At 42.2% G+C, this 24,605-nt stretch overlaps 1 protein-coding gene across 1 annotated transcript; it reads left to right on the top strand.

Annotated features, from left to right (window-relative positions):
• Nucleotides 1–4,480: 4,480 nt before the first annotated feature.
• MTFR1 (mitochondrial fission regulator 1) lies at nucleotides 4,481–23,148 on the top strand. The gene is made up of 7 exons (XM_084260553.1): nucleotides 4,481–4,618; nucleotides 7,905–8,003; nucleotides 13,518–13,636; nucleotides 16,767–17,008; nucleotides 19,297–19,549; nucleotides 19,718–19,886; nucleotides 21,558–23,148. Exons 1-7 carry the CDS (start codon nucleotides 4,553–4,555, stop codon nucleotides 21,615–21,617), a joined length of 1,008 nt encoding a protein of 335 aa, XP_084116679.1. The 5' UTR covers nucleotides 4,481–4,552; the 3' UTR covers nucleotides 21,618–23,148.
• The last annotated feature ends 1,457 nt before the right edge of the window (nucleotides 23,149–24,605 follow it).

Genomic DNA, 24,605 nt, shown 5'->3' with positions numbered 1-24,605 from the left:
TCTTTCTTTATTGCTTCTTTAATATGTTTCCTTATGGATGTTATTATTTTGTGACATGAGCTTGGTCATATGTCAGTCTTAAGGACTGTGAAGATATGCATGCCCTAGTTTTCTGCTAAAATAAGGAGGAACCCGCTCTTTCTGTGTGTGATATTTGATGTGGTTGGTATCACTTTGAAGCCACATTTCTTTGAAGTTTTTTTACTTCTTTATGTTATACATACCTTTTCAATTTACAGGCTAGACCTTTCATTTTTCAGGTTTTGTGCATTTGGTTATTCTTTATTAAGGTTGATCTTCTGTATCGAGCCCGCTAAGTCATCTTGTATGAATAAGAGAACTTTCCTTTCAGTAAGAAAAGCATGAATATTTCTAAGAACAGGAATTCATAATTTGAAAGGTACCTAGAGAAATACAGCTTTGAAAAATACACATAGAAGAGTTTAAATTTTAAAGCAGTTGCATCTGATTTTTCTTTCATCTTTCATGTGTAGGACCCACCAGGCAGCCTGGCAGAGGGCTCCATTTCGTATTTACTGAGTGGTATGCCTTACGTCTACAGCCTGCAGAGCCTTTACATTTATTTAATGAACACTTTGTAATTTATAAGTGGTATTGTCTCTTAGCTTTGTAGACTGATACTTGATATGATAGTATTGAATGAAACCTGCAAAAGTGGTTGGGAAAAGTAGGGGCAAAAGAGAATTCAAGGGGGGGTAAATGAGAATCCCAGCACTCAGTAATATCAACCTCCTCATTTCTGAACCAAGGAATTCCTGCATGCTTCCGTATCAGAAAGTAAGAGTATTGCTAACTTCCATGCAGAGTTCTGTAAATGAAATTCCAACTCCCACATGCTTTATGCAGTGAAATGTAATTCTTTCTGTTATTGGTCTTCTAACATCTTTTGGTAATCTTGCCTATGAGTGCAGTTCATTGTTGCAATAGTTTTGCTTAAGCACAGTAGAAGGAGCGGGTTTTAGAGTAGTACTATTGTCACTTGGATCATTTTATTGTAGGAATTGAGCTGTGGAAATTTTAGGGGACTTAAGCTACAGCTATTTTTAGTTTAGCTAGTATGAAGAAGATAGAGGACAAATAAAACAAGCATTATTTTAATAGAGGTATTGTACTAGCTTACTAAAAGCAATAAGCATGTATGTTCTACAGAGCATGAGAGAAAAAAAACACAAATGCTTTCATTCCTGCTTTTCAGCAGTTTCTCTTGGAATGAACCCTTTCTGTTCTTGGCACATAAAATAACTGAAATAACGGGTTTATGAAGAAAGGTCTAACGCAATATATCCCAGAAGAAATGGGTATCAGTTTTTTCTAGGGATAGTGCTGGAAAACTAATAGATCAAATAGATGAGTGAGAAATCAAATAGATAGAGGTACTAAGCTGATGTACTTTGCCATTTAGATAACAGATTAGCTGGAAGTTGTTAAAAAAAACATGGTGGTTTTCTTTAGGGCCAGGAACTCTTCACTCTTGCAGATTGACTTTGGTCACTTTCTTCTGTAAGAGCAGAGAACAGGTCATTGACAAGAGCAAGGAGCTGATGACCCCAGTCCTGGAGACTTTAAGTAGTTAGGCTACGGAAGGAACAATGATTTATAAGGTGAACTATAAACAATCGTTTTATTGAAGGGGTGGTTTTGTTGAATGAATGCTCTTTTGTGTTTCGTCAACCACGTCTTAGAACCTGGAGTTATCAAAGGTCATCTAAATGTTGCTCTGCAGGATCAGTATTTTGGACTATGTGCAGTGCTTTGTGTCATCATGCTGCTGCTTTTGTTCCTGAGTCTTTTGGATCTCACTGAACAAGTTTCTAAAAGTAGTCACTAATTTTTTGCATCAATTGCTTTGGCTAATTTCTGAGCTGTTGAAGGTGAACCTTATTAGACCTTGTTGTCTGGGATGTTTCTAACATCACAGAGTTATCTAAAACCCATTATAACATCTGTTTCTGTCTTTCTACCATCTTCAAGTGGAAATACAGAATACAGTGACTGACTCTGTCACCCATGGCTTTCTTTTTCTGGGCTGTAACATCATGACTTTATCTGTTGGCTCCTGTTCACTCCCAATACAGGTGTAGTTTTCTTTTTTATGCCTACAAGCTGAAACCTATTTTGTGCCTTTGACATTTTAACTTACTACTTTGTATTTATACTGTCCTGTCATCCTAATATGTTGTTACTTTTTTTTTTCTGCTTCTGCTTTTGTGCTTTTAATTGATTATCTGATCAGTTTTGTGTCATTCTTTACCTCTTCGCTTCTACTTCCTGAGTTCAGGGAAACTCTGTGGACCTGCTCTGACTTCCTTGGAAGAAGTTCTAACACTCTCTTTTCACTTCTGTCCAGATTGTCTCTGTTGTTAGAGATGCAGTCCTTCCTTTTCATAACTTCCTGAAACAAATCATGACTCTGATTTGTTGTCTGGGTTTTTTTAAACTAATGACCTGGCTACCTGTTGAAAGAGCGGTGTGTCAGGATACAGTCATCCCTATATAGTCCCACCACTTGCCTTTGCCAGCCAGCCCTACCCTAGCAATTGCTCAGCGATACAGTGTCTACCTTTTTTCCTCTTCTGTGTGGATGTCCTGACGTGGCTTCCATTTTTCTTCTCTTTGATTTCCACACTATGTGTTTGACAAGTTTGAACTTTGGAATGAGGCAGAGTGCATCACGTGTGTCGCTCTTTTGGAACAGGTTTCTCCTTCTAAAGGCGCATTCCTGTCCCTCTTACGTCACTGCATGTCTGCAGTGCCAGATACAATGCCAAATCTAATGCAGGCCATGTGGAAAGACTTGTATTCTTCCTGTTACAAAAACACAGCAGGTGTGGTGTCATCAAAGATCCATACAGGGCATATGGCAGCTTGTCTGAGGGAGGAATAGCAGATGCATAAGGGAAGAATAGATCAAATAGATGGTAATGATTCCATAATGGACTTTTCCAGTCTTCCATAAAGAAGTCCATGACTTAATTGTTTAGTATGTACAACTGTAGCTTGTATTTGTGGCTTTGGTAGGTAGCCCGTTATTCTTTCCTGTTGTTTTTCTTATAATAGTTGCAGTTTCCATTCTAATCTCATGGTGGTTGATTAACTTTTTTTTTTAATAACTGTTTTTATCTTATATTTTCATTATGCCTCTAGCTGGCAGACTAGTAGTTTCTTTCTAGTTTATTTGGAAACAGAAGAAAATCCTGATAAGAAATGTCTCCTACTTTATGTGGAGATGAGAAACTAATACTAACTTTTTTCCTTTTTTTTTTCTTTTTATATTTTTGTTCTTTTTTCTGTTCCTTTTTTAAAATTTATTTTCTAAGCCTGTCTAAAAAGAGGTACCTCTGGAGTTGCTCCGTTCCTGCCAAGTTTCCGCAAGAAGCAGGTTATTACTAAGGAACTGTAAACTGTTGGGAAAAAAAACAACAGGGAAACAGACCACATTTCTAATGGAAACAGTGATGGTTAAACTGTAACACTTGTGGACACTTTCAAACAGCACAGCTTTTCCATCTCCTGACTTAGAAACTTCCCCAGTACCAGTTCCTCCCTGCTACATTGCTTTAGTGTCATCCCTCTCGGAGCGTGTGAGTGTGTGCGCGCGCACGCGTGCTTCAGCAGCACTGTTGTTTGTTCTTCAGCGTGGTTCAACAGAGTGTTGTTTCTAGCCTGATACACAAAACAAATGAAAACCTAATTTTTTATGGCTTCCTTTTTTGGTTTTTGGTGGCATACCCTTCTCAGTGAGATCCAGGTTACGCCTGGCGTAGAGCGCCGCTGTTAAAGGAAAGCTATGTGCCTGTCACTAAAGGAGCAGTAAAACCATCTTGATTTAAGTGGATTGTAGTACATAAAAACAGACACAATTTGAAATCTGTCCAACATTAGAAATCACTTGAATATTTTCAGGTCCCACATCTACGCTATTTCCTGTCATTTTTTTGCATGAGTCATTTTTCCATGTGTCCTTTTTCTCCTCAGCTGTGGGAAAAAGGAGGAAACAACAGAACTGTTAGAGAATGTGAGTGAAGAGAGGTGATCAGCTTTCTGTAGTTTGTTCCTGCATAGAAATTACTTTTAGATAGGAGTATGGGGGTGTTGGTCCCCAAGAGCAGGCATGCCATAGTGTTGGGTGCTCCCTTTGCACTGTAGAACACCATCATCTGCCCAAGCTTAAGTGAGCAATCATTTCCCCAGCTTTTTAATCGTTAACTTTGCAACAGTTTTGATTTCTTAAAAAAGACACTTCTAAAAATCTTGGTGACCTGCATGAAGTAAATGCTTTATGAGTGCCTGTACTTTGCATAACTAGGAATTGTTGCCACCTAACATGTCTTGTTTTCAGTAACTGTTTCTAAAGCTTGGTTGTTTGGGTTTTGTTTTTTAGGAATACATGTAACAATTACTACAGTATATGTTTGTACTACAAGCACCTAAAGTTCTTATGTTTCTCTTTTCAGAAGTACTATGGAACCTCCGCCGCCCTGTAGGTTTGGAAGGCTTAAATCCAAGATTGGAAAGGCCTTTTCCACGCCAAATGATTTGCTGGCTTAAGCGCTTAATTAGGATGGCTTTTGAACAAGTTGGATTAAACATGGAATCAGTAAGTGTTTCAAACTTACTTCGTGTTTTCAGAAAATCAGGTGTAGAAAACACTTCATGTATTTCAGTTTGTGCCTGTCCCAGCAGAGCACTTCAAGTAGACACAACACTTGAATCATTCTGCTGTGCTGAAGAAGCATGAAGTTTACTACTTGGACACCCAAATACTGAGTAATATATATATTAAAAATACCGTGCAGTTCCTTCTAGCTCTAATAACAAACTGTTTGCAGAGTAGACACTGCTTTTCATGCTGGGCTTCTATGTGTGTTTTGAAGTGGACGGAAAATTTTCAACCGATTTTTAACAGTGATATTAATACTTAAATGATCTCAGTTCTTTGCTCTCATCTTGGAGGTATGAAAAGCTCCATGAAATTGAGACGATGATAGTTGTCCTGTATTTACATCTGCTGAAAGTGTTGCAGTACCTAAAAGCAACACGTCTGTGTTCTTTAGTGAGGGAACAAGGGAGTGAGCATGCATAGCTCTCCTCTGGAAAGAAAGTGTATATAGTTTTCTTTCAGTGCTTAGTAGAGAGGGAGAGAGATCTGCTACGCATCAACTGCCTTGGCACTGGGACCTTTAGGAAGCTATTTAGAGTACAAATGCTGACCTCAATGCAGTAATCCCTGTAAACTGTCAAAATATCTTAGTATTTTATCAATGGGGAAATACTTCATAGCTATGTGCTGTACTTAGAAGGGCAGTTCTTACCCTGGTTTATTGTGGTAGAACCTTTAACCAGTCTTAGGAATTTATGCAGAGCAAAATGTTTATACATAGTAGATTAAATTTACCAATAAGAATCTGTATGTTAGGATTTTGTTAGGACTTGGATCTGAGATCTCATGCAGTGTAACTATGAAAATTCAAAGTACAAGAATATGCTGGACTACCACAGGGGTAGCTGCTGTCATTGTCAGCAACATCTTTCAGCCCAAATGGGGAAAGGGGACAAGTTTTTAATCTGTTTTCCCCCATCCTGTACTTCTATCAAGCTTATGGTAATGCAATTGCATTTCCAAATGTCTGCTGTTCTGGACAACAGCAAAACACTGATGCAATAAGAGGGTATGACTGAGTAATGGTTTGCAGACCTGCTCTGCAAGTGCTTCAAGTTGACAAGAAGTCGTGTGAACTTGGCTAGAGCAGTGCTGAGAGTTACTAGCTCAGCTGAGCAGTGCACTGACTTGTCACACAGCTTGCATGCAGTTTTCTGAAAATAATATCTTGAATTACCAAAACTGTGTCATTAAAAGTTTTGGTGCACCAAACCACTGTTGTTGAACAGCCCCAAGGGCATTTGGGCACTGAGTATTTTTGAGGATCTGGGTGCTAGTCAACATCTTGTCTGTGGTCTGAGGAATCTCTAATCAAGTTTTACCACTTGTTTAAAATTCACTGCACTTATGTTGGTAATACAGCCTGTAGTCTAGGCTCTTCTGATGTTGTGGAAGTACTTCTGCAACTGATTACATCTTCCCTTGACTGGTAGTATTTTTTCCAGTGCCACATTGCTTTGAGGCTATTGCTTCTGCTTCTGACATCAGAATCTGTTGTGAATAATGATGCTGTATTACTGCTTGTCAGTGATTTTCTTGAAGGCTCTTGATCTGTCTGCTGTTTGCTCAGACACACAAACAGTAATGTGGTAGTCACAAATGTGAGGTCTTTGAGGCATCCAAAACATAGCATCAAGAGTACTGTGCATTCAAAAAAAAATTTGTGTTCAAATTTAGCAGCATATTAAGAGAATGTTTCTTTCATAGGATGGGAAAAGTGCTTCTGAGTCGATTAGTGACAGGGGCAGCTGTGATGTGAGGATCTAGCATACTGTATCTGCAGTGCACATTTACTCTGGCAATTTTTATACATTCAAGTAAAGCCAGAGGTAGGAAAGATACTTGCTTAGAAAGAAGCAAAATGCTTGTGTGAAGTTCCAGAGGTAATACAATCTAGGGATAAATACCACAGAGCATATTTTTTTCTTTTTTAATACAACCTTCAAAATCTAAGTGGTAGTGATCTTTACTTAGTATATCAGAACATTGATCTGTGTGCTGTGAAACTCCCAGAGCTGCACTACACTAATCACACAGGTAACATTGCTGTGACAGATTAAGGTTGTTTCAGTATTAACAGCCTGGGTTTTATCTAAGTTTTCTTTGTTAAACAGCCTATTAACAGGATGTTGGGTTTGCTAGAAGCTATGAGCCCTTTAAAACTTAGATTTGAGTAGTAAATGCTTATCGAGGTCCCTTCCAACCCCTACAATTCTATGGATCTATGATTCTACAATCTACAGCTCTAAGCAAACAGTGGCCAAGTTTTTTAAATTATTGTATGGTGTTCTAATTGTTTACTAACAAGGTACTCTTCTTGAGTATTCCTATTAATCTTTTGTTTCTTTGCATTGTTGCCTTTCTCTGTGCTGAAATCTTTCTTACTTCTCTTTGGGGTTTGGGGTTCTTCTGTTTCAGCTCATTTTGTATTATTCTCCAAGGATTAAAGTCTCATTTTATTTCATATGACTATGGTGAATAGCAGAGGAAACATTCCTATAATTTAAGTACAACAAGAGGAAGCAAATTCAGTCCCTGTTGAAACAATGTAGAAGAAATTTGAACTGCAGTGTGTGTTGAGGTGCTCTGTGTGATTTTTCTCTAGATGAATGTATATATATTTATTTTTGCAAGGAGAAAGTTTCATTCTCATATCTTTATTTCCCCCCTTTTCTTTGATCTTTAATTTTGCAGTTATATTTTCATGCTTATGCTAGCTGATAGTTATTTTTACTAAGACTGGTAGACACTGTTTCTGTGTTAGAAGAGGAAAAAAACCACTTAAGCAAAAAGGTATTTTGGGAAATTACATACATTTAGGGTTTAATGGTTGAGTGGCTCCTCTTGAAATGCTTCAGAAGGAGGTGTCTGACCCAATGGAGATTCTTTATTGTCTTGAAAATGGAAAAATTATGCTTTTGAAGATGCTTCTAACTCTTGAATGCTTTTGTGTTCCCTGATTTATTGCTTTGAATTTAAAGTTAATGTAAAGGCTGTCTTGAACTTGGCCATAGCCAAATTTTGTGCAGATTCAGGTATAAAATGTAAGGAGTTCCTTGATAGAGATTTCACTCTGTGTGTGTGTATAAAATATTCTAGCATGCAAGAAATAACCTTAAATATGTTTAGTACAAGCATAATATGGAAAGATAAGGGAAAACTATTCCAATATGATATAAAAATCAGTTACCTAACAGCTGGCTGCTTTTTCCTTTCCATCCAGGTGCTTTGGTCAAGCAAGCCTTACGGTTCATCTCGAAGTATTGTCAGAAAAATTGGTACTAACCTCTCTCTAATACAGTGTCCACGAGTTCAGTTTCAGGTAAGTGTTCTCAATAGTTTAAAATTTGCTCTTGAATCAAAATATTTTAATGTCCTTCATTTAAATAAATGGCTAAAGGGTTTGTAGAAGCAGAATGTGACAACCCAGGCATGTAGGTTCTTCCAGTTCAGATATTTTTTTTCCAAATACGGATTCTTTGTCTTCTACACTGCCTAAAACCTGACTCCATTTTGCTGTCAGGAAATTAGAACTTATAAACTGAGGCAATACAGTGTTGAAAAGTTATTTTGGGGAAAAACATAAAAGAGAAAGATGTTTGAAACTTATTTCTGTAAGCTGTACTTACAAGCTAGGCTTGAGAGGCATGTAAAAATAAGTGTTACTTAAAAATATTTGGGAAGATAAACAACTTCATCAAAAAGTAAAAGATTAACAACAAGATAACAGGAGTGTCCTGTTTGCTTGTGTTTTAAATACAAGGCTAGCACTGTATAGGTGAAAGGGGAACATCAGTTCTGTGCAGCTTTCTGACTCGTTTGCTTTTAACTTCAGCTGCATAGAGTGGGAGGGTAAAGAGCGAGGGTAAACGCTTCTGGAGGAGAAAACCTTTGCTTTTTATAACAAGTTTTTCAGGAACAGATGGGGAAATGGAAGCTGTTACACATAATCTCTACAACTCTGTGTGTGTCAGGGATAGGGGGTGGGTATAGAATTGAAGAAATTTAGTGTTTGAAACTAAAGCTGAGCGAGAAATGTTTCTTGGGCTGAGCAAGGGGTAGGTGTCTTAAAGATGAGTGGTGGGAATCATCACCCGCAGTAAGACAATGTAATTTCCAACAGCTAAATTTTTTCTAGTTAAATTAATTTCTTTATCCTATACAAAATGTATGAACAATATTTAGACTTGAAATTATAGTAGCAAAATCAGATAGTTCAGGTACAAAATGTAAGGAGTTCAGAAGCCGTTTTTGGTGTGGTAGTAAAAGCCAGGCTAACATTTTGGCTCTCTTAAATAATTATACTGAGAAACTGGGGAGCAACCATCTCCTACTACTAGTGGCTTGGTGAAGCTCAGAAAATAAATATGTATGTCGTGAGGGTGGGGATTTGTGCAGGTGAGAATCATAGAATCACAGGGGTTGGAAGGGACCTCGAGAGATCATCGGGTCCAACCCCCCTGCCAAAGCAGCTCCCCAGCTCATATTGCACAGATAGATGTCCAGACGGGTCTTGAATATCTCCAGAGAAGGAGACTCCACCACCTCCCTGGGCAGCCTGTCCCAGGGCTATGTCACCCTCACTGTGAAAAAGTTCTTCCCCATGTTGGTGCAGAACTTCCTGTGCTCCAACTTACAGCCATTGCCCCTTGTCCTGTCCCCACAGACCCCTGAAAAGGGGCTGGCTAATTCCCCCTGCATCCCATACTTCAGATATTTATAAACATTAATAAGGTCCCCCCTTAGTTGTCTTTTCTCTAGGCTGAACAGTCCCAGCTCACTCAGTGTTTCCTCATAGGGGAGATGCTCCAGGCCCTTAATCATCTTTGTAGCCCTTTTTTGGACTGTCTCCAGGACATCCCTGTCTTTTTTATACCTGGGAGCCCAGAACTGGACACAATACTCCAGGTGGGGCCTGACCAAGGCAGAGTAGAGGGGGAGGATCACCTCCTTTGACCTGCTGGTCACATGCCTCTTGAAGGACAACAAAACGACAGTGCTGGATTCAAACTTTTGGATATATAGTAATTAGTGGTATGATATGGTATAGTATAGTGCAGTCCAGTCCAGTATAGTAGTTATGTCAGCAGTAAGGCTCTGTGTACCTCAGATTTGAAAGGAGGTTAGAGTAAATAAAATACTTGCCTTATTTTTTTCTTCTTAAAGAGACATTCAGTCAGGTTTGCTTAGATTTCAGGCATGTTAAGTATAAGCATTCATCTGCTGTTAGGTGAAAGGAAAGGATCCTAAAAATAGGAGTGCAGTTGTCAGAGTTGATTAAATTAAAAATATGAATTTCAAAATTTTAGTCTTGAAACACATTAACATTTATATGGTTTATGCAGGATTTCAATTATTTTAATCTATGAACTGCTGAACATGTAAAAGTGTGATGCTAACATCTGTTTTTTATGTCTTTATCTCAGCATTAACATTCAATAGTGAAGTTCAGTACTGGTATCGATCGTTTTTATGCTGTTGCTATTGATGCTTTCCTATAGCTGTCTCTTCCTCTTTCTTTCTTGCCAGCTTTAGCTATAATATGAAAGGACCATGCTCTGAACCTTGCTGTAAGTCACTTTATTTAACAACCAAAGCAAACTTTACTTGCCTCATTGAGGGTGCATGTACATCATCAACATTTCTAATTTTATCTGAGAGCAACAAACTTTCCAGAGGTTTTAATTTTCCTTATGATAAATAGATAAGAGATATTGAAAAACTGTTACCTTCATTCTTTCTTCTCTTCTTGCATGCTTTTGTTCAGCTAGTCTGATCAAAAGGGTACTAGCCTAACATTTTGATTTTTGAGGTCTACTGACTGTTGGGGAATCTGTCTCTATGGATCTTGCCATAGTCAACATTTAAATTAATTGCTAAATGCAGCTTATTTATTCAGTAGGCTGTGGCAGAGCTTAGCTTATATACTCCATGTGGCATGAACAAATTCAACTGGTTCATAGAGTTCTTCTGTATGTCATGTTTGTTAGGTTTATCTGTAGTCTTCAGGAGAAAGTAGAATTAGACTTACTGATATCCCCTGGGTAGATTCAGCCAAGTGTACTGTAGTGACTCTCAAGATAGTACCCCTCAGCTGCAGCATTTCAGAACAAAAACTGGGACCCTGCTTTGATAGCCTCCTGAGCTGTGCTTCACACAAACGGGGACCCTGCTCTGACAGCCTCCCGAGCTGTTTATCAGCGCAGTGGTTATCAGTCACCTGACATGCGGCAGGCCACGGGCGCAGAGCTGTGGAAGCGCTGGCGAGGCCGGCTTGCTGGGAGCTGGGCTCACGGATTCCTTCTGCCTCCCTTCCAACTCGAGGTACTCGATGGCAGCCAGAGCAGCCCAGTGTGTGTAGTCTTTTCTTCAGAAATTGGTGGAGTGCTGGTTCTGAAACCCACACACTGTGTGTGTGTGTGTGCGTGCAGCATAGGTACACACATGGTGAAACAGGCAAAAAAGCCTGTGAAGGAAGGAGTGGTGGTGGCAACTACACTGTTTCCAGAGAAAGAAAAGCAGGCTGCTTTCCCTGCTTTGTTTAGTTCCTGCTGTCCAGTAGAACTGGGCCTCTGTATTCAGCTCTCTGTTCTCCATTCCAGGTGCTGGCAGAGCCATTGTCCAAGTTTTCTTCAGCTGAGACTGGCTGGAGGAATGGGGTAGTTACAGAATTGTTAAGGCATCATTCTACAGACAGGTGAAGGTTTTAAGAGATGGGTGTTGGTTTTACCTTTAAATGAAATTAAAAATCTTGGGTTACCTTGAAATCTGCTGCTGTGGAAGGCCTGGTTGTTTTTAGGGAGAGAGAAAAGAAACATCTGTATATGGGGTAACAAGCAGATTCTGTTTACATATAAATACGAATTAAAAAGTAAGAAGAAACTTGCATCACAGTATAACAGAAGGCTTGCTACTAAATGTTGGATTAGAAGTTATTTGTCTCACAATGCAGGAAACCTGGCAGTGGTAAATGCATTCCTTGCTGTTGATTTATAAAATTATTTTTGATGCAAGTATGTGCAGTGCCTTTAGTTAAATGTGGCTTCAGTCTTTCTGTGGTAATAGTTCCTCATGTGGCCATTACTGTCAGGGAAATTTTGATCAGCTGCAAGAAGTGGCTGATGTTTTGTGGCTTTTTAAAGTTGCCATTAATGTTAATACAGATGCTGTGGTCATGAAAACTTATTTAAAAAAATTAAAAAGCCAAGGAAACCTCAAACAATGACAATTCCAACATGCAATATAGTATTCTCTAGACTGTTTTAAAGAGAGGCAGACTGTGATGGTATTAGGCACAACTGTTAATGTGATAAACATATTACCATCTGTGCTGATGCTACCTGGAAAAAACCCTGTTGTTTCCAAATGATCTGATGGTGCCAATACACACTCCTGGGAGCTGTGATAAAGGCTCACATACAAGTTGCAAGAGTGTGAGGTGAAGATGACTAATCTCGATTTCCAAAGCTGTTTGTAACAACTCCTGGGGAAAAAACAACCCCAAAGCCACAACTTCTATCCTCCTGGGACTTGTGTATCAAAGGCTACAACTAAAATACCCATGTATGTTCTTCAGCAGTGGTTTCACCTCACCCAGGCTGCAGTCCTGCTGTGATAGGTCTGCTACAGATTCAGGTTAATGCTAACATTTCATAGTTGCTGTTACATAATTGCTGCCTCTTACAGAGGTGAGTTGCCTTGAAAATTGACCTGAGTGCTAACAGGCTGGATCCAAGCTGCCTCCACAGGCTGTGCTACAAGGACTCATGCAAATCTTGCCTGTGGATAGTGTGCAATACAAGCAGAAGGGGTGGTGTAGTTGTGTTGGAGATAAGTAACTCAGGGTTATTTATTATACTGCAGGCTGAGCAGAAGAAATTACTGAAAGAGGTTTCAGTAGCTTTGTTCTGTGAAGATGCAGAAACCAGGCTGCTTGGGAGTCCAGTGACTGAGTACACGTGTCCTTGTCTAATCCAAGGAAGCAGCCAGTATTTCAAAGTCGATTTGAAACAGTTTTGTGTAGCTGTGGAGCACATGTTGATGGTCCAAACAATTTTTTAAGATCTCTGTTCAGGTCACTTACCTGTAAATCTACAAAAGGTTCCAGTCTCTGGAGGCTTGTTCACCTTTGGCTTCAAACAGCTACAGAGCTAATGGCAGAAGCATGGTGGGAAATGATCATTTTGTTTGGCATGCTGTAAATAAGGTTGTTAGCAAATAGTGTATTCTGTTATGATTGCATCCTACCTCTCACTCAAAGTCTTTGTAATTACTGAGCTAGTAGAAATAGCTTTTTGCTTGCTTTTTTCTTCCTCACTGTATAATGTGCACACCTTCATTCTTGTACAGAAATTCTGGAAGTTGTAGGGGAAGAGAAACACACACCAGAAGAATTTCACTGTCAAAATAATCCTAAATCAGAGCAAAAGACTTAAGTACTAGTGGCCTTAATCTCTTTTAACTTCTCATTATGGGTATATTTCAGTTAATATAGCAAACTCCTTGAGAATGCTGATGTTTGTTTGCCTTTAAGGTAACGATTTGCACTGGACTTTTAGGGTTCAGTAGTGTCATGTGATAGCAGTACGTGTAGCTAGCCATGTAGTATGGGTAGTTAGCCATAAAGTGTTCAGCAGATTAGATTGAATAGTTTGAAGTCAGCAAAATGGTTCTGGACCAAGCCCAGGACAAAAAAGTGTGCTAAGTGTACAGATGTGTTTCATGCATGTATGTGTTGATAGTTATGTGTAGCCTCACTAAAAGTATTGGGTAGAATAACTGTGACTTGGGCTGGGAGTAGTGTTGCTAAACCTTCAATCTTGTCTTTAAAATTTAGCTTACGTCTCATGGCACAGAAGGAAACCATCCTAATCACCTTAGAGAAGATGCAGTGGCCTCCTTTGCAGATGTGGGGTGGGTTGCTCAAGAAGAAGGTGAAGGCTCTACAAGGCTCAGGTATGTTCCTCAAACCTTCACTTTGAACTTCTGAACCGAGAGGAGAAAACCCAGCGTCTCTCCAGTGAGAATCTACTGTGCACAGCAGTCAGCAGAGAGCACCTGGGTGCTGGGAGAAGAGAGAGGGAAGAATGTTAGAAAAGGCAGGGTCTGGAAAAGGAGTAGTAGAGGTTAGACTAACAGGATTATGAATGAAAGACTGGTTGGAGAACATATAGGAGATGGGCTTTATACAAGGAGGCTGTTTTTTATTTACTTATTTATTGCAAAGAATCACACGTGACAGCTTTAGGCAGCCTTGTCCCCACAAACCCGCCTGCTGCCATACGGCACAATCGCCAGCACTGATGCTCCAGCTCTCCTGAGACTTCCATTAATAGGGGGCAGTGTGCTGTACAGCTTCCTAATGAGCAGCAAGGGCCGTTCTGCCAACCCAGTAACTGGCACGTTGTTTTTCACCTTTCTGGTGAAGGCTCTGTGGTCTGCTGAAGACAATTAAAACCCCGTGGTTTATATTTTGTCTTCAATCTTCATAACTAAAACTGGCAGGGAAGCCTGTGAGCACCTGTGGCCAGAATGCTGGGAAGGGGACTGTCGTGTTGGCCCGAGAGCACTGACTGCATCGCGCCCGAACTCCATGGAACAGGTTGGCTGAAGTGAGGAAGTTCTTTATTCCAGCCTGCCCAAATCGCTGCTCAGATTAGCCAGAAACAAAGGTACAGCTCTGGAGTGCAGAGGAAGTTTTTCTTCTAAACAAACTAACCTTCCAGAGAGAGGCACAGATTGTTGGCTTCAGAGATTACAGGAGGATACTGTTCTTAATTTGAAAGCACGGAATAGGTTAGTAATGACCTAGATGTCCTCCAACATGACTTGCCACAGTGAAGTTTTGCATAACAAATATTCTGGCGCTGTCATGTTAATTTCACAGACTCAGAGGGGAGTCAGAGAAATCAAGGCTTGTTCTGGGATCACTGTTTGCAAAGTCTGTTTGATGCAAAGGAAATTAACTGGCCAGTACTACTATTGCTCGCACAGAAACGTTTTGTTCAAGGATTGAACTGTAAAGCTGTTAACGTTTAATGGAGACAACTGGCTGAATAGCTCTTTGGTGCTTCAAAGAACCTCTTACAAAAGATGTGGGACTTGCACATTTGCTGAGAAGTCTGCATGGGAAGGGGGGGAAGGGGGACAGATGGATGTGGGATGGGACGAAAACAATCCTGCAGATAGATCGTGACCTTAAGGCGAGCAGCTTCTAGTGGAGCACAGGAAGTGAGTTACTTGGCAAATGTATTTCAGCATGCACCGTTTCTTACGCCTGTGCACAGGATTATCTAGTGGAACTAGTGTGCATTAGGTGTTTTCCAGGCACTTGAAATTCTCTGTTTCAACAAGATCACGTAGGTGTTACTGTTAAATATACATTCACTGCACGCTTCCATAAACAGGCTCGCAGGCACAGGGGGGTTTATGTGAATGCAGTTTTATAGAGGAAGCAACTAAACAACAAACCATTTTCCCCTTGCCCCTGGTCAGTGACAATTCAGGCACAACATTTTTTCAGAGTGTTAGGTAAAACACCGTGAGTGCCCAGAGCAGAACAGGCCCTTGGTTGTTCAGCTATTCTGCTCCTTTAAAGAGCTTCTAGAAGGCAGATTTTAAAGCGTGGAGCGACCACTGGCTTCATCCACCCTACTTAAGGAGAGCAGGCAGGTAGCTGCTACAGGAAATATCCTGTTCTCTTCTCAGCTTTAGTTGCTCTCTGGGTAACAACACCTAAATTTTAACATCCTTGATCAACTCTGCTTGATCAAACTTCCTCAAGTTGTGCTGGTGTTTTCTGTCAGTGTCCTGGAAGACTCAAAAGTGTTTCTAATCCCGGATCAAGGTGGTCAGAGCACAGGACTGGTTCTAGCCTTAAATCTTGCCTCTTGCTTTAAGTCTAACACAACTTTGCATCTACAATAGCTTTGACCCGTGAACCCAGAGCCACAGGGCTCTTTAGCTGTGTTAGCCTGGAGCCATTCTGCACGTTTTGAAGTGTCACATCACCAGTCATTGGTCTTACTCCCATGTTTGAATAAATAGTGGACTCCTCACCTGCCAAGTTGAAGTTAAGGAGGATTTAGGAGTTAAGTATGTGGTCATATTGTGCAGTTACAATGTCTATGATAATCTGTTGTCATTGGTCCTTACCAGTTCTACTTACTGAATCATATAATGGTTTGCGTTGGAAGGGACCTTTAAAGGTCATCTAGTCCAACCCCCCTGCAGTGAGCAGGGACATCTTCAACTAAATCAAGTTGCCCAGATACTTTGAGATAAACTGTTTAAAAACATTGGTGTCTTCAGTGAATATAACCTTTTGTAGGTGCTTATTTGGCTGCAGATGCTCGGTAATGCCCCAGGGTTTAATTTAGCAGGAGCTTTGGTGGGTAATAAAGGAAGGCAACAGACTTGCACGTTATTACTTCTGTGAGGAAGAGGAAGAACCTTATGAAAGCTTTAAAAGCTGTATAAAGCTTTCTTCTCTGTAGTTTTATTTATTGTTTTGAATAACTAGATGTAAGACTATGTCCCATGTTGCTGATAAGCAGCCTCTGTATCACTCAGCTGTTGCACATACTCTCTGTTCTCCAGACTGCTAAACGAGAGGACTGTCCCTTCAGATGTCCAGTAAGTACAGAAATATGTTGTGGAATTAAGAGACTTTTCCTTCTTCAAAGGAATCAACTGCAAGTAACTTACTTGTACCCATTGGGGAAAAATGCATTTGGGGAAAAAAAAACTTTAAATCTTAATTCTACAAAAAAATATAATATGTGTGAGCCAGAGAAATAGATTGGGGGTGAGGGGGAACATACTCCTTTTTTCTCCTGAAATCAAGGATTCCACGGAAAGCTGGCTTGGGGAAGAGAACAGATACAGCTAGTGATGCAAACAGAGAGGAGGTGAAGCTCTTGATTATTACGTCAAGCTATGTAATGCCATGGTGGAGGTGTTCTGTGTAAACACGGTTTTGAAGTCAGGCCTTCAACTTGTGTTCCTGGATTTTGTGTAACCTTGCTTTAGTTTTTATCCACTACAAAGCCTTTGAAAAAGGAATCCTGTCTTATTTTTGTTACAGGTCAGAAGTTTGGTCAAAACCAGCCCAGACCCTTTCAGGTGAACTCCATCATTCCGGAAAGTCCCCCTGCAGACAGGCGTCCTTGCAAAGCCCGTTGGAAGAAGAGCCGGTGTCCAGGAGCACGGTGACTGCCAACGAAGAAGCTCTGCAGAAGATCAGTGCTCTAGAAAATGAACTGGCCACCTTAAGAGCACAAATAGCCAAAATTGTAATCTTGCAAGAGCAACAGAACCTGACAGCAGGTATGAAATTTGTTGTGCTTTTAGCAAAAACTCATTAACGAATTAGTCCCTTTTGTAAGTAATAACGTGCTAGTTTGGCTCTGTGAGACACTGCAACATGGAATGCTTCTCCATGTTGTTTGGGTTGGTTAGACAGACCTAGCACACTCACACAGGGATACAGAACAGGTCTTGAAGACAAGAGACCTGATGGGTTGTTTGCATTGTCTGTACTCTTTGTGCTTGTGTGAAAGCTTGCCAGAACTCGGAACCTGTGGATGAGTAAAGAAGTATTAAGCAGCTTTAAGAGCAAAGCTAGTGATAAACACAAGGGCTTAAACCAAACTAAAAGAATGTAGCTTAATTGCTAACACTTAAGTCCTCCCATCCAGTAATGAACCAGGCTTTCTGATGTCAGGATCATACAGATGCTTGTTACGCCTTTGGAATACGTAACACACATCTCAAGCTTCTGAAATAAATAACAAATAGGGAGATTAATTGTTTACTGGAATAATCTCTGGGATCAGACACGTTGTTCAGATGGAACCAGTGTTTCTGGTAGCAAACCACCCTTTCCTGAGTTCCTTTCCCCTTCTTCCCTCACCTTCCCATTCTAGGGTACCGGATACCATCTCCAGTTAGTGGGAGATGGCCCTTGTCCACGGCAGGTACCAGGCATTTGGTTTTCACTCCTTCCTAAAGTCACACAGCACGTACAGGTCTGCCTGTGTGTAATGTTTAAAATCATATTCAGAGTCTTCAGCTGCTCTTGATCAGTTTTTGCCTGCGACCTGATGGCAGTTGCTTTATTTTTCCTTAACTGTTCATACTCAAAGCTATGAAAGAGTGTGAAGGATCACATGGCATCACTCTTGAATTCAAATTGCTGTGAGGGGTTTGTGAAGTAATAACTTCTTTTTTATCATTTTCCCTACACCTCAGTTTAGTGGGAAAATTAAATTTTGATTTTATTTTATCATCTTTAACCCCCTCTTCTGGTAGAACATGGTAATGACACTGTGTGAATGCCTGCATACATGTGTGTTACCTATACACACACACTTTATACTCCAAGCCTCAAAACTTTGGTTTGATCTGGTTTTGCCCATTTCTGTAAAGGTCTGTTGAAGCAGGTTTCTTCAATTATTTGTCAGGTTGTTGCTGCTGTTACAGTTACAGCATCAGACTTTACCTAAAGAGCACAGGGAACTTGAAATGAAAATTATCATGAGAATCTCAGCCTTCAGACAATTCAGCTGGCCTAAAAAACCCTTAACCTCAGGGAGCTGGAACAAGCTTCAGTTTAAGCACTATTTGAGCTCTGAAATCCACATTTAAAGACCCTGCGTGGCCACTTCTTGTTGGTGATGACAAGTTGTGAGAAAAACACTGCTCACCTGGCAGAGTGCACGTGGCTGCCAGGTCAGCACGTGCCTCTGGGAACAAAGGGAAGTACAGGTAACGCTGGGAGCAGGACGTAGCTAGAAGACGTCGTGACGTCCAGCCCATCGCAGGAAGGACACGAATGCACCTAGAACTTGAACTGGGATTTCAGAGAACACTTCTCACTCTTCAAAAGTACATAGAGGGTTTAGGAGTGAAGAAGTTGTGGGGAGTAGGGAATAGAGAAGTGATCCTTCCCCTGTACTCTGCACTGGTGAGGCCACACCTGGAGTACTGTGCTCGGTTTTGGGCCCCTCACTACAAGAAGGACATTGAGATGCTTGAGCGTGTCCAGAGAAGGGCTACGAAGCTGGTGAAGGGTTTAGAAGGCAAATCGTATGAGGAGCAGCAGAGGGAGCTGGGGTTGTTTAGCCTAGAGAAAAGGAGACTGAGGGGAGACCTCATTGCTCTCTACAGCTACCTTAAAGGTGGCTCTAGTGAGGTGGGGGTTGGTCTCTTCTCCCTGGTGGCTAGTGACAGGACAAGGGGAAACAGTCTGAAGTTGCATCGGGTGAAGTTTAGGTTGGATATCATGAAAAATGTCTTTACTGAAAGCACTGCTAGATACTGGAACAGGCTGCCCAAGGAGGTGGTTGAGTCACCATCCCCAGAGGTGTTTAAAAGAAGAGTAGATGATGTACTTGGTGACGTGGTCTAGTGTTGGATATAGTAGGGCTGGATTGATGGTTGGACTCAATGTGAACATCTTTACCTACCAAAGCCCTTCTGTGATTCTATAATCTAAAGAGGTCAGGGGGAGGCAATTGAACCTGTTGCAGACCTGTTCTTACCTAAGCGTTTGTGAGCCCTGAAGGGGATTTACAAGTAAACTGCTGTGTATGTAACACATGGTTTGTTTGTAGTTGGGTCAAGTCCAGTTGCTTCAGCTGCTGTCCCTGCTGCACCTCCACCACCACCACCTCCTCCGCCGCCGCCACTCCCCACCCCAGGCCCACGGCAGAGTGTGTCTGCCATTGACCTCATCAAAGAGAGGAAAAGCAAAAGAACCAACTCTGGCCAGACCCCCTCAGAAAACGGGCCCAAGAAGCCTGAGCTACCAAACATGCTCGAAATCCTCAAAGACATGAGCAGCGTCAAGCTACGCTCCGTGAAAAGGTAACCGGGGGATACCAGCCTGTTAACCTTTGCACTGATCATTTGGCCTTGTGTCTCAGCACTGTTCCAGGGCGAGGCAGATGGGGCTGCAACCTGACAAGCAGGAGCAGTCACAGCTTCTGAAGCTCCCTTTTGGGTCCCACTCATGCTGCTCGCTTTCCTTTTCAGATCGCCAGAAGACACAAAAGCTAAAGCAGCTGATCCTGCAGACCCTGTGGCACTGATAGCAGAGGCACTCAAAAAGAAGTTCGCTTATCGGTACCGAGCCGACAGCCAAAGCGAAACAGAAAAGGTGATTCCAAAGACTGAAACAAAGACAAAGAGTGAGGTGGTGCTGGTGAGTATTGCAGTTCTGAACTTGCACTAAACTCGAGTTGTTGTGGAACCTGGAACACCTGGAGGTGCTCAAGGCCAGGTTGGATGGGGCCCTGGGTAACCTTGTGTAGATCCAGGCCTGGAGGTTGGTGGCCCTGCCTGTGGCAGGGGGGTTGGAGCTCTGTGATCCGTGGGGTCCCTTCCAACCCATGCCATTCCATGATTCTATGATTCTATGATAGTGAAAGCCAATGTCTGTCTGTCCGTATGCCAACATATGCAAGTACCTATGAGTTAGCCTCCCTGTCCACAGAGGTGCGGCAATCGTGTGCTGTTAGTAGCGGGGTGTAAGGTTGTGTGTGCTTTTAGCCCTGGGTTTAAAAGCCCATTACCCTTTTTTAAATCAAAAATAGTTTCTGTTGCCAAGTGCACGCTATACTCTGAAAACCTGATGCTCTGGCACCTGCCAGAATCAAATCTCAACTGAGTTTGCCCATTGCTGCCACCCTGAACCATTCTGAGAGCACATCTGAGATTTTGAAGCAAGATCCTGAGATGTGGCAGCCATCCCTAGGAATGCAGAAAGCAAATTGTTCAGAATGCCTGCTGGATCGTGGGACAGGGTTTCTTCTGAGAACTGGAAATGCTGAGTAAATAAAAGCAGTTTCTGTATATAGAGAGAATGTTAAAATGAAATCCTGTTTAAAAGCCCCATCACAGTACAGGTTAACAGCCTCTAGTTTGTCTGAAATTGAAGCTGTTTGGGGTTTTTAAGTGGTGAAAATTCAAGATGGAAGTTTCTAGCAAGATACACTTACTTAAAAACAGGTTAGTACAGATCGGGTTTGTCAGTAAGCAATCCTCAGAGCCTCCTGCTGCCGGTTTCAAGGAGAGGAAGTGTTATTTTTCCCTTTGTGCATGTGGATAAATGGACTTAAAGCTCCAAGAGGGGGCTGCATTCTCAGTTAACTCCTGAGGAACATAAGATTCCCAAGCCCTAAGTCTCAGAGCGTCTGAGTACTTCACCTTACTGATGTTGATGGACTTGCTTTCTGCTTCAGGCTGTTCTTTGTAACTTCAAGCCTGGATGTTCCCCAAGCATCAGTTGCTTTTTTTCCCAGCATCTCTGGGGCTTTCAGGTAGAGCACATGAGTTGGCCACGTTTTATTATTTCAAGTCCTCAAAAGCTAAGAAAAGTGAAGGCTTTAATTTGATGCATGATGGAATGTTGATCTGTAATGAGCTAATAAACACCTGTCGCTAATTACTTACAATATATAACTTTTTTATGAGATCAGTCCTCGTACGATAGTTTTTAAAAGCATTTGGACAAAAACACAGGCTTGAGTACGAACAGAAATGCTGTTAAACTGCCACTGAGCAATTGGTTGTCAACTTCTGAAGGTGACAGCATCTGTCTTCCTATTTGTGGTGGAGTGAACCATCATCTCCAGTCAGGGTTAGTTGCCTCCCCCAAGCCCTTTCAGCTGACTGTTGACATGTTTCCCTTTACTGTGTGGCTGTGCGGTGGGTGAAACCCCCAGGCAGAGAAGCCTGAATCTCCTGAAGGAAATGCTTTCTGCCCAGGTTCAAGTTTTACTTGGGTTTGGGTTTTCTTTAAACTGTGGGTGGACAATATTCAGCCAGGTCTCTGTGTAAAGCAAGCTGAACATGTTTCTGGTTTCCTTCTCAGTTCGGACCCCACATGCTGAAGTCGACAGGAAAAATGAAGACTTTAATTGAAAAATCTTAACGAATTTACCATCACTACAGGAAAGACTCTTGAGCTGTTTTGTCCCAAGTCTTTTATGTTGCAAATAGCACTAGTACCCAGTGGTCTCGTAACACAGGAAAAAACCTCATGTGAAACGTAGAATTGAGGCACTAAACATGCTTTATGGGATTTATTAAGGGAAATAAATTTGACCATTATACTCAGGTATTAATTTTGTATTCAGACCTGGCTTTCTACTCAGACTCATGGGGTGGATTTAGTTTCCTAACACTAAGTTACATACACAACATTCTTCGTGCATAACTGACCACCTTAGTAATACAGAGTGACACACCCCTGCCCTGCTGGCAGTTATCTGAGCTCTAACTTGCACTACAACCTTCGGTTTGATGCCGAATCTTTCATGTCAAAGTCTTTTCTCTTAAACCTAATTTTAGCAGGTTTTTAGCCCCAAGAAAACCTGAATGCCTTCTGCTTCCTGCTGAAAGGGAAAACTTAAACCCACAGCAGAGGTCACCTGGTATGAGACCTTTTTAGAAGCAGCACGTTCTTGTGCAGGGGTTTTCTTCCTTTTTTTCAAGGCTGAGTGAGGAAAACCTGCTTGTACCATCCCACGGCCAAGGTAAAGAGGTGAGTAAGTTGTGGGAGCCTCTGAACAGGCAGGACAGGGATTTGAACTAACCAGTAGATTGCAGCAGAGTAAAACAAGTCACGTCAGAGTACGTGTAACTAGCGTAGAGGTGATGTAGATAGGGAAAAAAAAGGTGCCAAGCACTGCAGAGTGCAAGTTGCCAAAGTACCCTGAGCATCTGGGCGCAGCTGAGATGCTGGGGGACACTGCTGTTTCCCTAACTGTGCCTTGGGTCCCTGGCTAGGCTGCCTGCACCTGGGCACTGCACCGCCCTCCCAGCCCTGTTTGCAGGGAGGAGGTGGTACAGGCCCTTGCACAGATCCCATGTTCCCTTTTGGGGGCTTCCCAGAGCAGCTGTTGGCTGCCAGACCCTTACGGAGCCGGTTATCATTCAGCTAACCACCCGGGCTTGTGTCTCCAGAAACACGTAGAGAGGGCTCAGGCTAGAAATAAAGTCGAGGTTGAAAGAAGTGGTTTAGGAAGCAGAGAGCTACAACTTACCTGTACCCAGAACTGGAGCTGAGGTGGGAGAATCTGAGTGTGGGTATTCCAGTGCTCTGAGGTGATCCCACTACTGGAACCAGTACAAGTGCCTCTTGGAGCTTCTGTTTCCTAAGAAGAGAGCAGCACTTCTCAGCTCAAGACGGGTGAATTGCTCTGACAAGGTGGCTGAAGAGGACCAAAGCTTTGCTGCTTATGAGGAGGATTTTTTCTGGTGTGAACCCTGAAGTGGTTAATGTGTACACAGTGTAACTTCCTTCCCAACCACTGCCCTCAGTCTCACCGGCAGGCCCTGGAATCTCTGTGTTCTTTTAAATGCTTTTAAACCACCTTTTCGAAAGTTAATTTTGGTTCAAAGTTTTATATTTAATGCTGTATTGCCACTGTATAAAATTAAAAGCAGTTAAAGTAAACATATGCAATGTGTGGTACTCTGCAACCGACAGCACCTGGAGAGCAGCCACAATAAAGTATAGTTGACGTTCTATTACAGTGACTGTCCATCAGCTCACTGTCATCCCTGTCAGGACTGGACTGCTTGACTGGCTGTGCAGGGGGAGTAACATCAGAATTCAGTCCCAAGACTGCACGGTGCTGTTAATTTAGTCCCAAGACTGCACAGTGCTGTTAATGCAGTTTTACTTATGGGCAGATTTAAAAGAAAAAACCCCAAAAGAATTAGGAACCAGTGGTGAGATGCTGATGCCTCATTACAAACCTAGCAGCAAGGTCCTAGTTTAATATTGCTCTGTCCCCTGGGTTTGCCTGGCACACAGTTCCAGCTTCAGAAAATCTGGCCCAGGAGAACCTCTGCTGAAAGCGTTTCAGGTGACATGACTGCAAGTGTTGGGAGTCCAAGCAGAGGAAATAGGTCTAATGAGATCATGAACTTGTACAATTTAAGATATGCCCTCCCCCCCCCGGCCTATCAAGCTAGGCCAAAACATGAGCAAACCCACCCCAGGCACTGCCAGCAGGAGTGCTGACAGGACGTGTGGGTATTATTCAGCAACCCAGGAATGCAAAAAGCACATGGCACAGTAAAGGAAATGCCAGCTGCACAAGAAAACAAAATCAGCTGCCATCAACCAACCTACTTCAGGCTGTCCTGTGCCTGAATTCCTCTCCTTCCACTCACACCTCTGGCTGTGCAGTGCCCCTGCCTCCAGGGAACACGGAGCAGCAGCAGCAACTAGGGCTGCCCCTGCACAGCGCCCAGCACCCACCTTCACCTGAGGCCTGGTGGTACCTGCACATGTGTGGCTGTGCCCAGCACAGCCCCTGGGACCAGACCTGCAGACCACAAGTGTGGCTGCAGGGGGGGCTGATGGGTCAGCAGCAGCTGGAGCACCTTAGGAACGCTCCTACCCTGTGGAGGCACCTGGCCCTTACGGTGAAGCTGTAGGATTGCAGCCTGAACACGTAGAGGTGCAGAAGGCATTGCAAGAGCCTGTGTTTAAGAAAAGGCTGTTCTTCTTTTTTAAATTCAGTGAAACATCAGCAGCTGCCAGATAGGGCAATAGATGGGACTAGAACCCATCTCTAAATCCAGCCTGGCAGGAAAGGACAGAAGCCCTGCTCCAGGAAATGTGGCTGAGAACAACCACTCATGTTTTAACACCTTGACAGGCTGCACCAGTTCCTGCCAGAGCAAGGCTGCAGGATGCTGCACAACCACAGGTTGTGTGTAAGCACTAAAACACTGCTGTGTACGTACTGTGAACCCACTAAAAAGTAAAGTTAAGGTATGCTTATTAACAAGCCCCAGCGCTCCTGTGGCTGGTGTGACCCCGTCCTTAAACCAAGTCACATTTAAAAAAAAAAAAAAAAAGCATCACAGAAGCCATCATGAGACAGATTTTAGTGGTTTTTCA

The sequence above is a fragment of the Gallinula chloropus genome (genome assembly GCF_964237585.1).
Source record: "Gallinula chloropus genome assembly, chromosome: 2".
NCBI classification, from domain to species: Eukaryota; Metazoa; Chordata; class Aves; order Gruiformes; family Rallidae; genus Gallinula; species Gallinula chloropus.
Note: the sequence above shows the minus strand (reverse complement) of the source record. Positions and strands in the feature narration are given on the sequence as shown.

What these genes read in the sequence shown, in the direction of transcription:
- MTFR1 (XM_084260553.1), top strand. Translation starts at nt 4,553, where the DNA reads ATGATTTGCTGGCTTAAGCGCTTAATTAGGATGGCTTTTGAACAAGTT. An exon ending in GAAGGCTCTACAAGGCTCAG is followed by an intron (nt 13,637 to 16,766) that starts GTATGTTCCTCA and finishes TTTTTGTTACAG; the next exon opens with GTCAGAAGTTTGGTCAAAAC. An exon ending in GCAACAGAACCTGACAGCAG is followed by an intron (nt 17,009 to 19,296) that starts GTATGAAATTTG and finishes GTTTGTTTGTAG; the next exon opens with TTGGGTCAAGTCCAGTTGCT.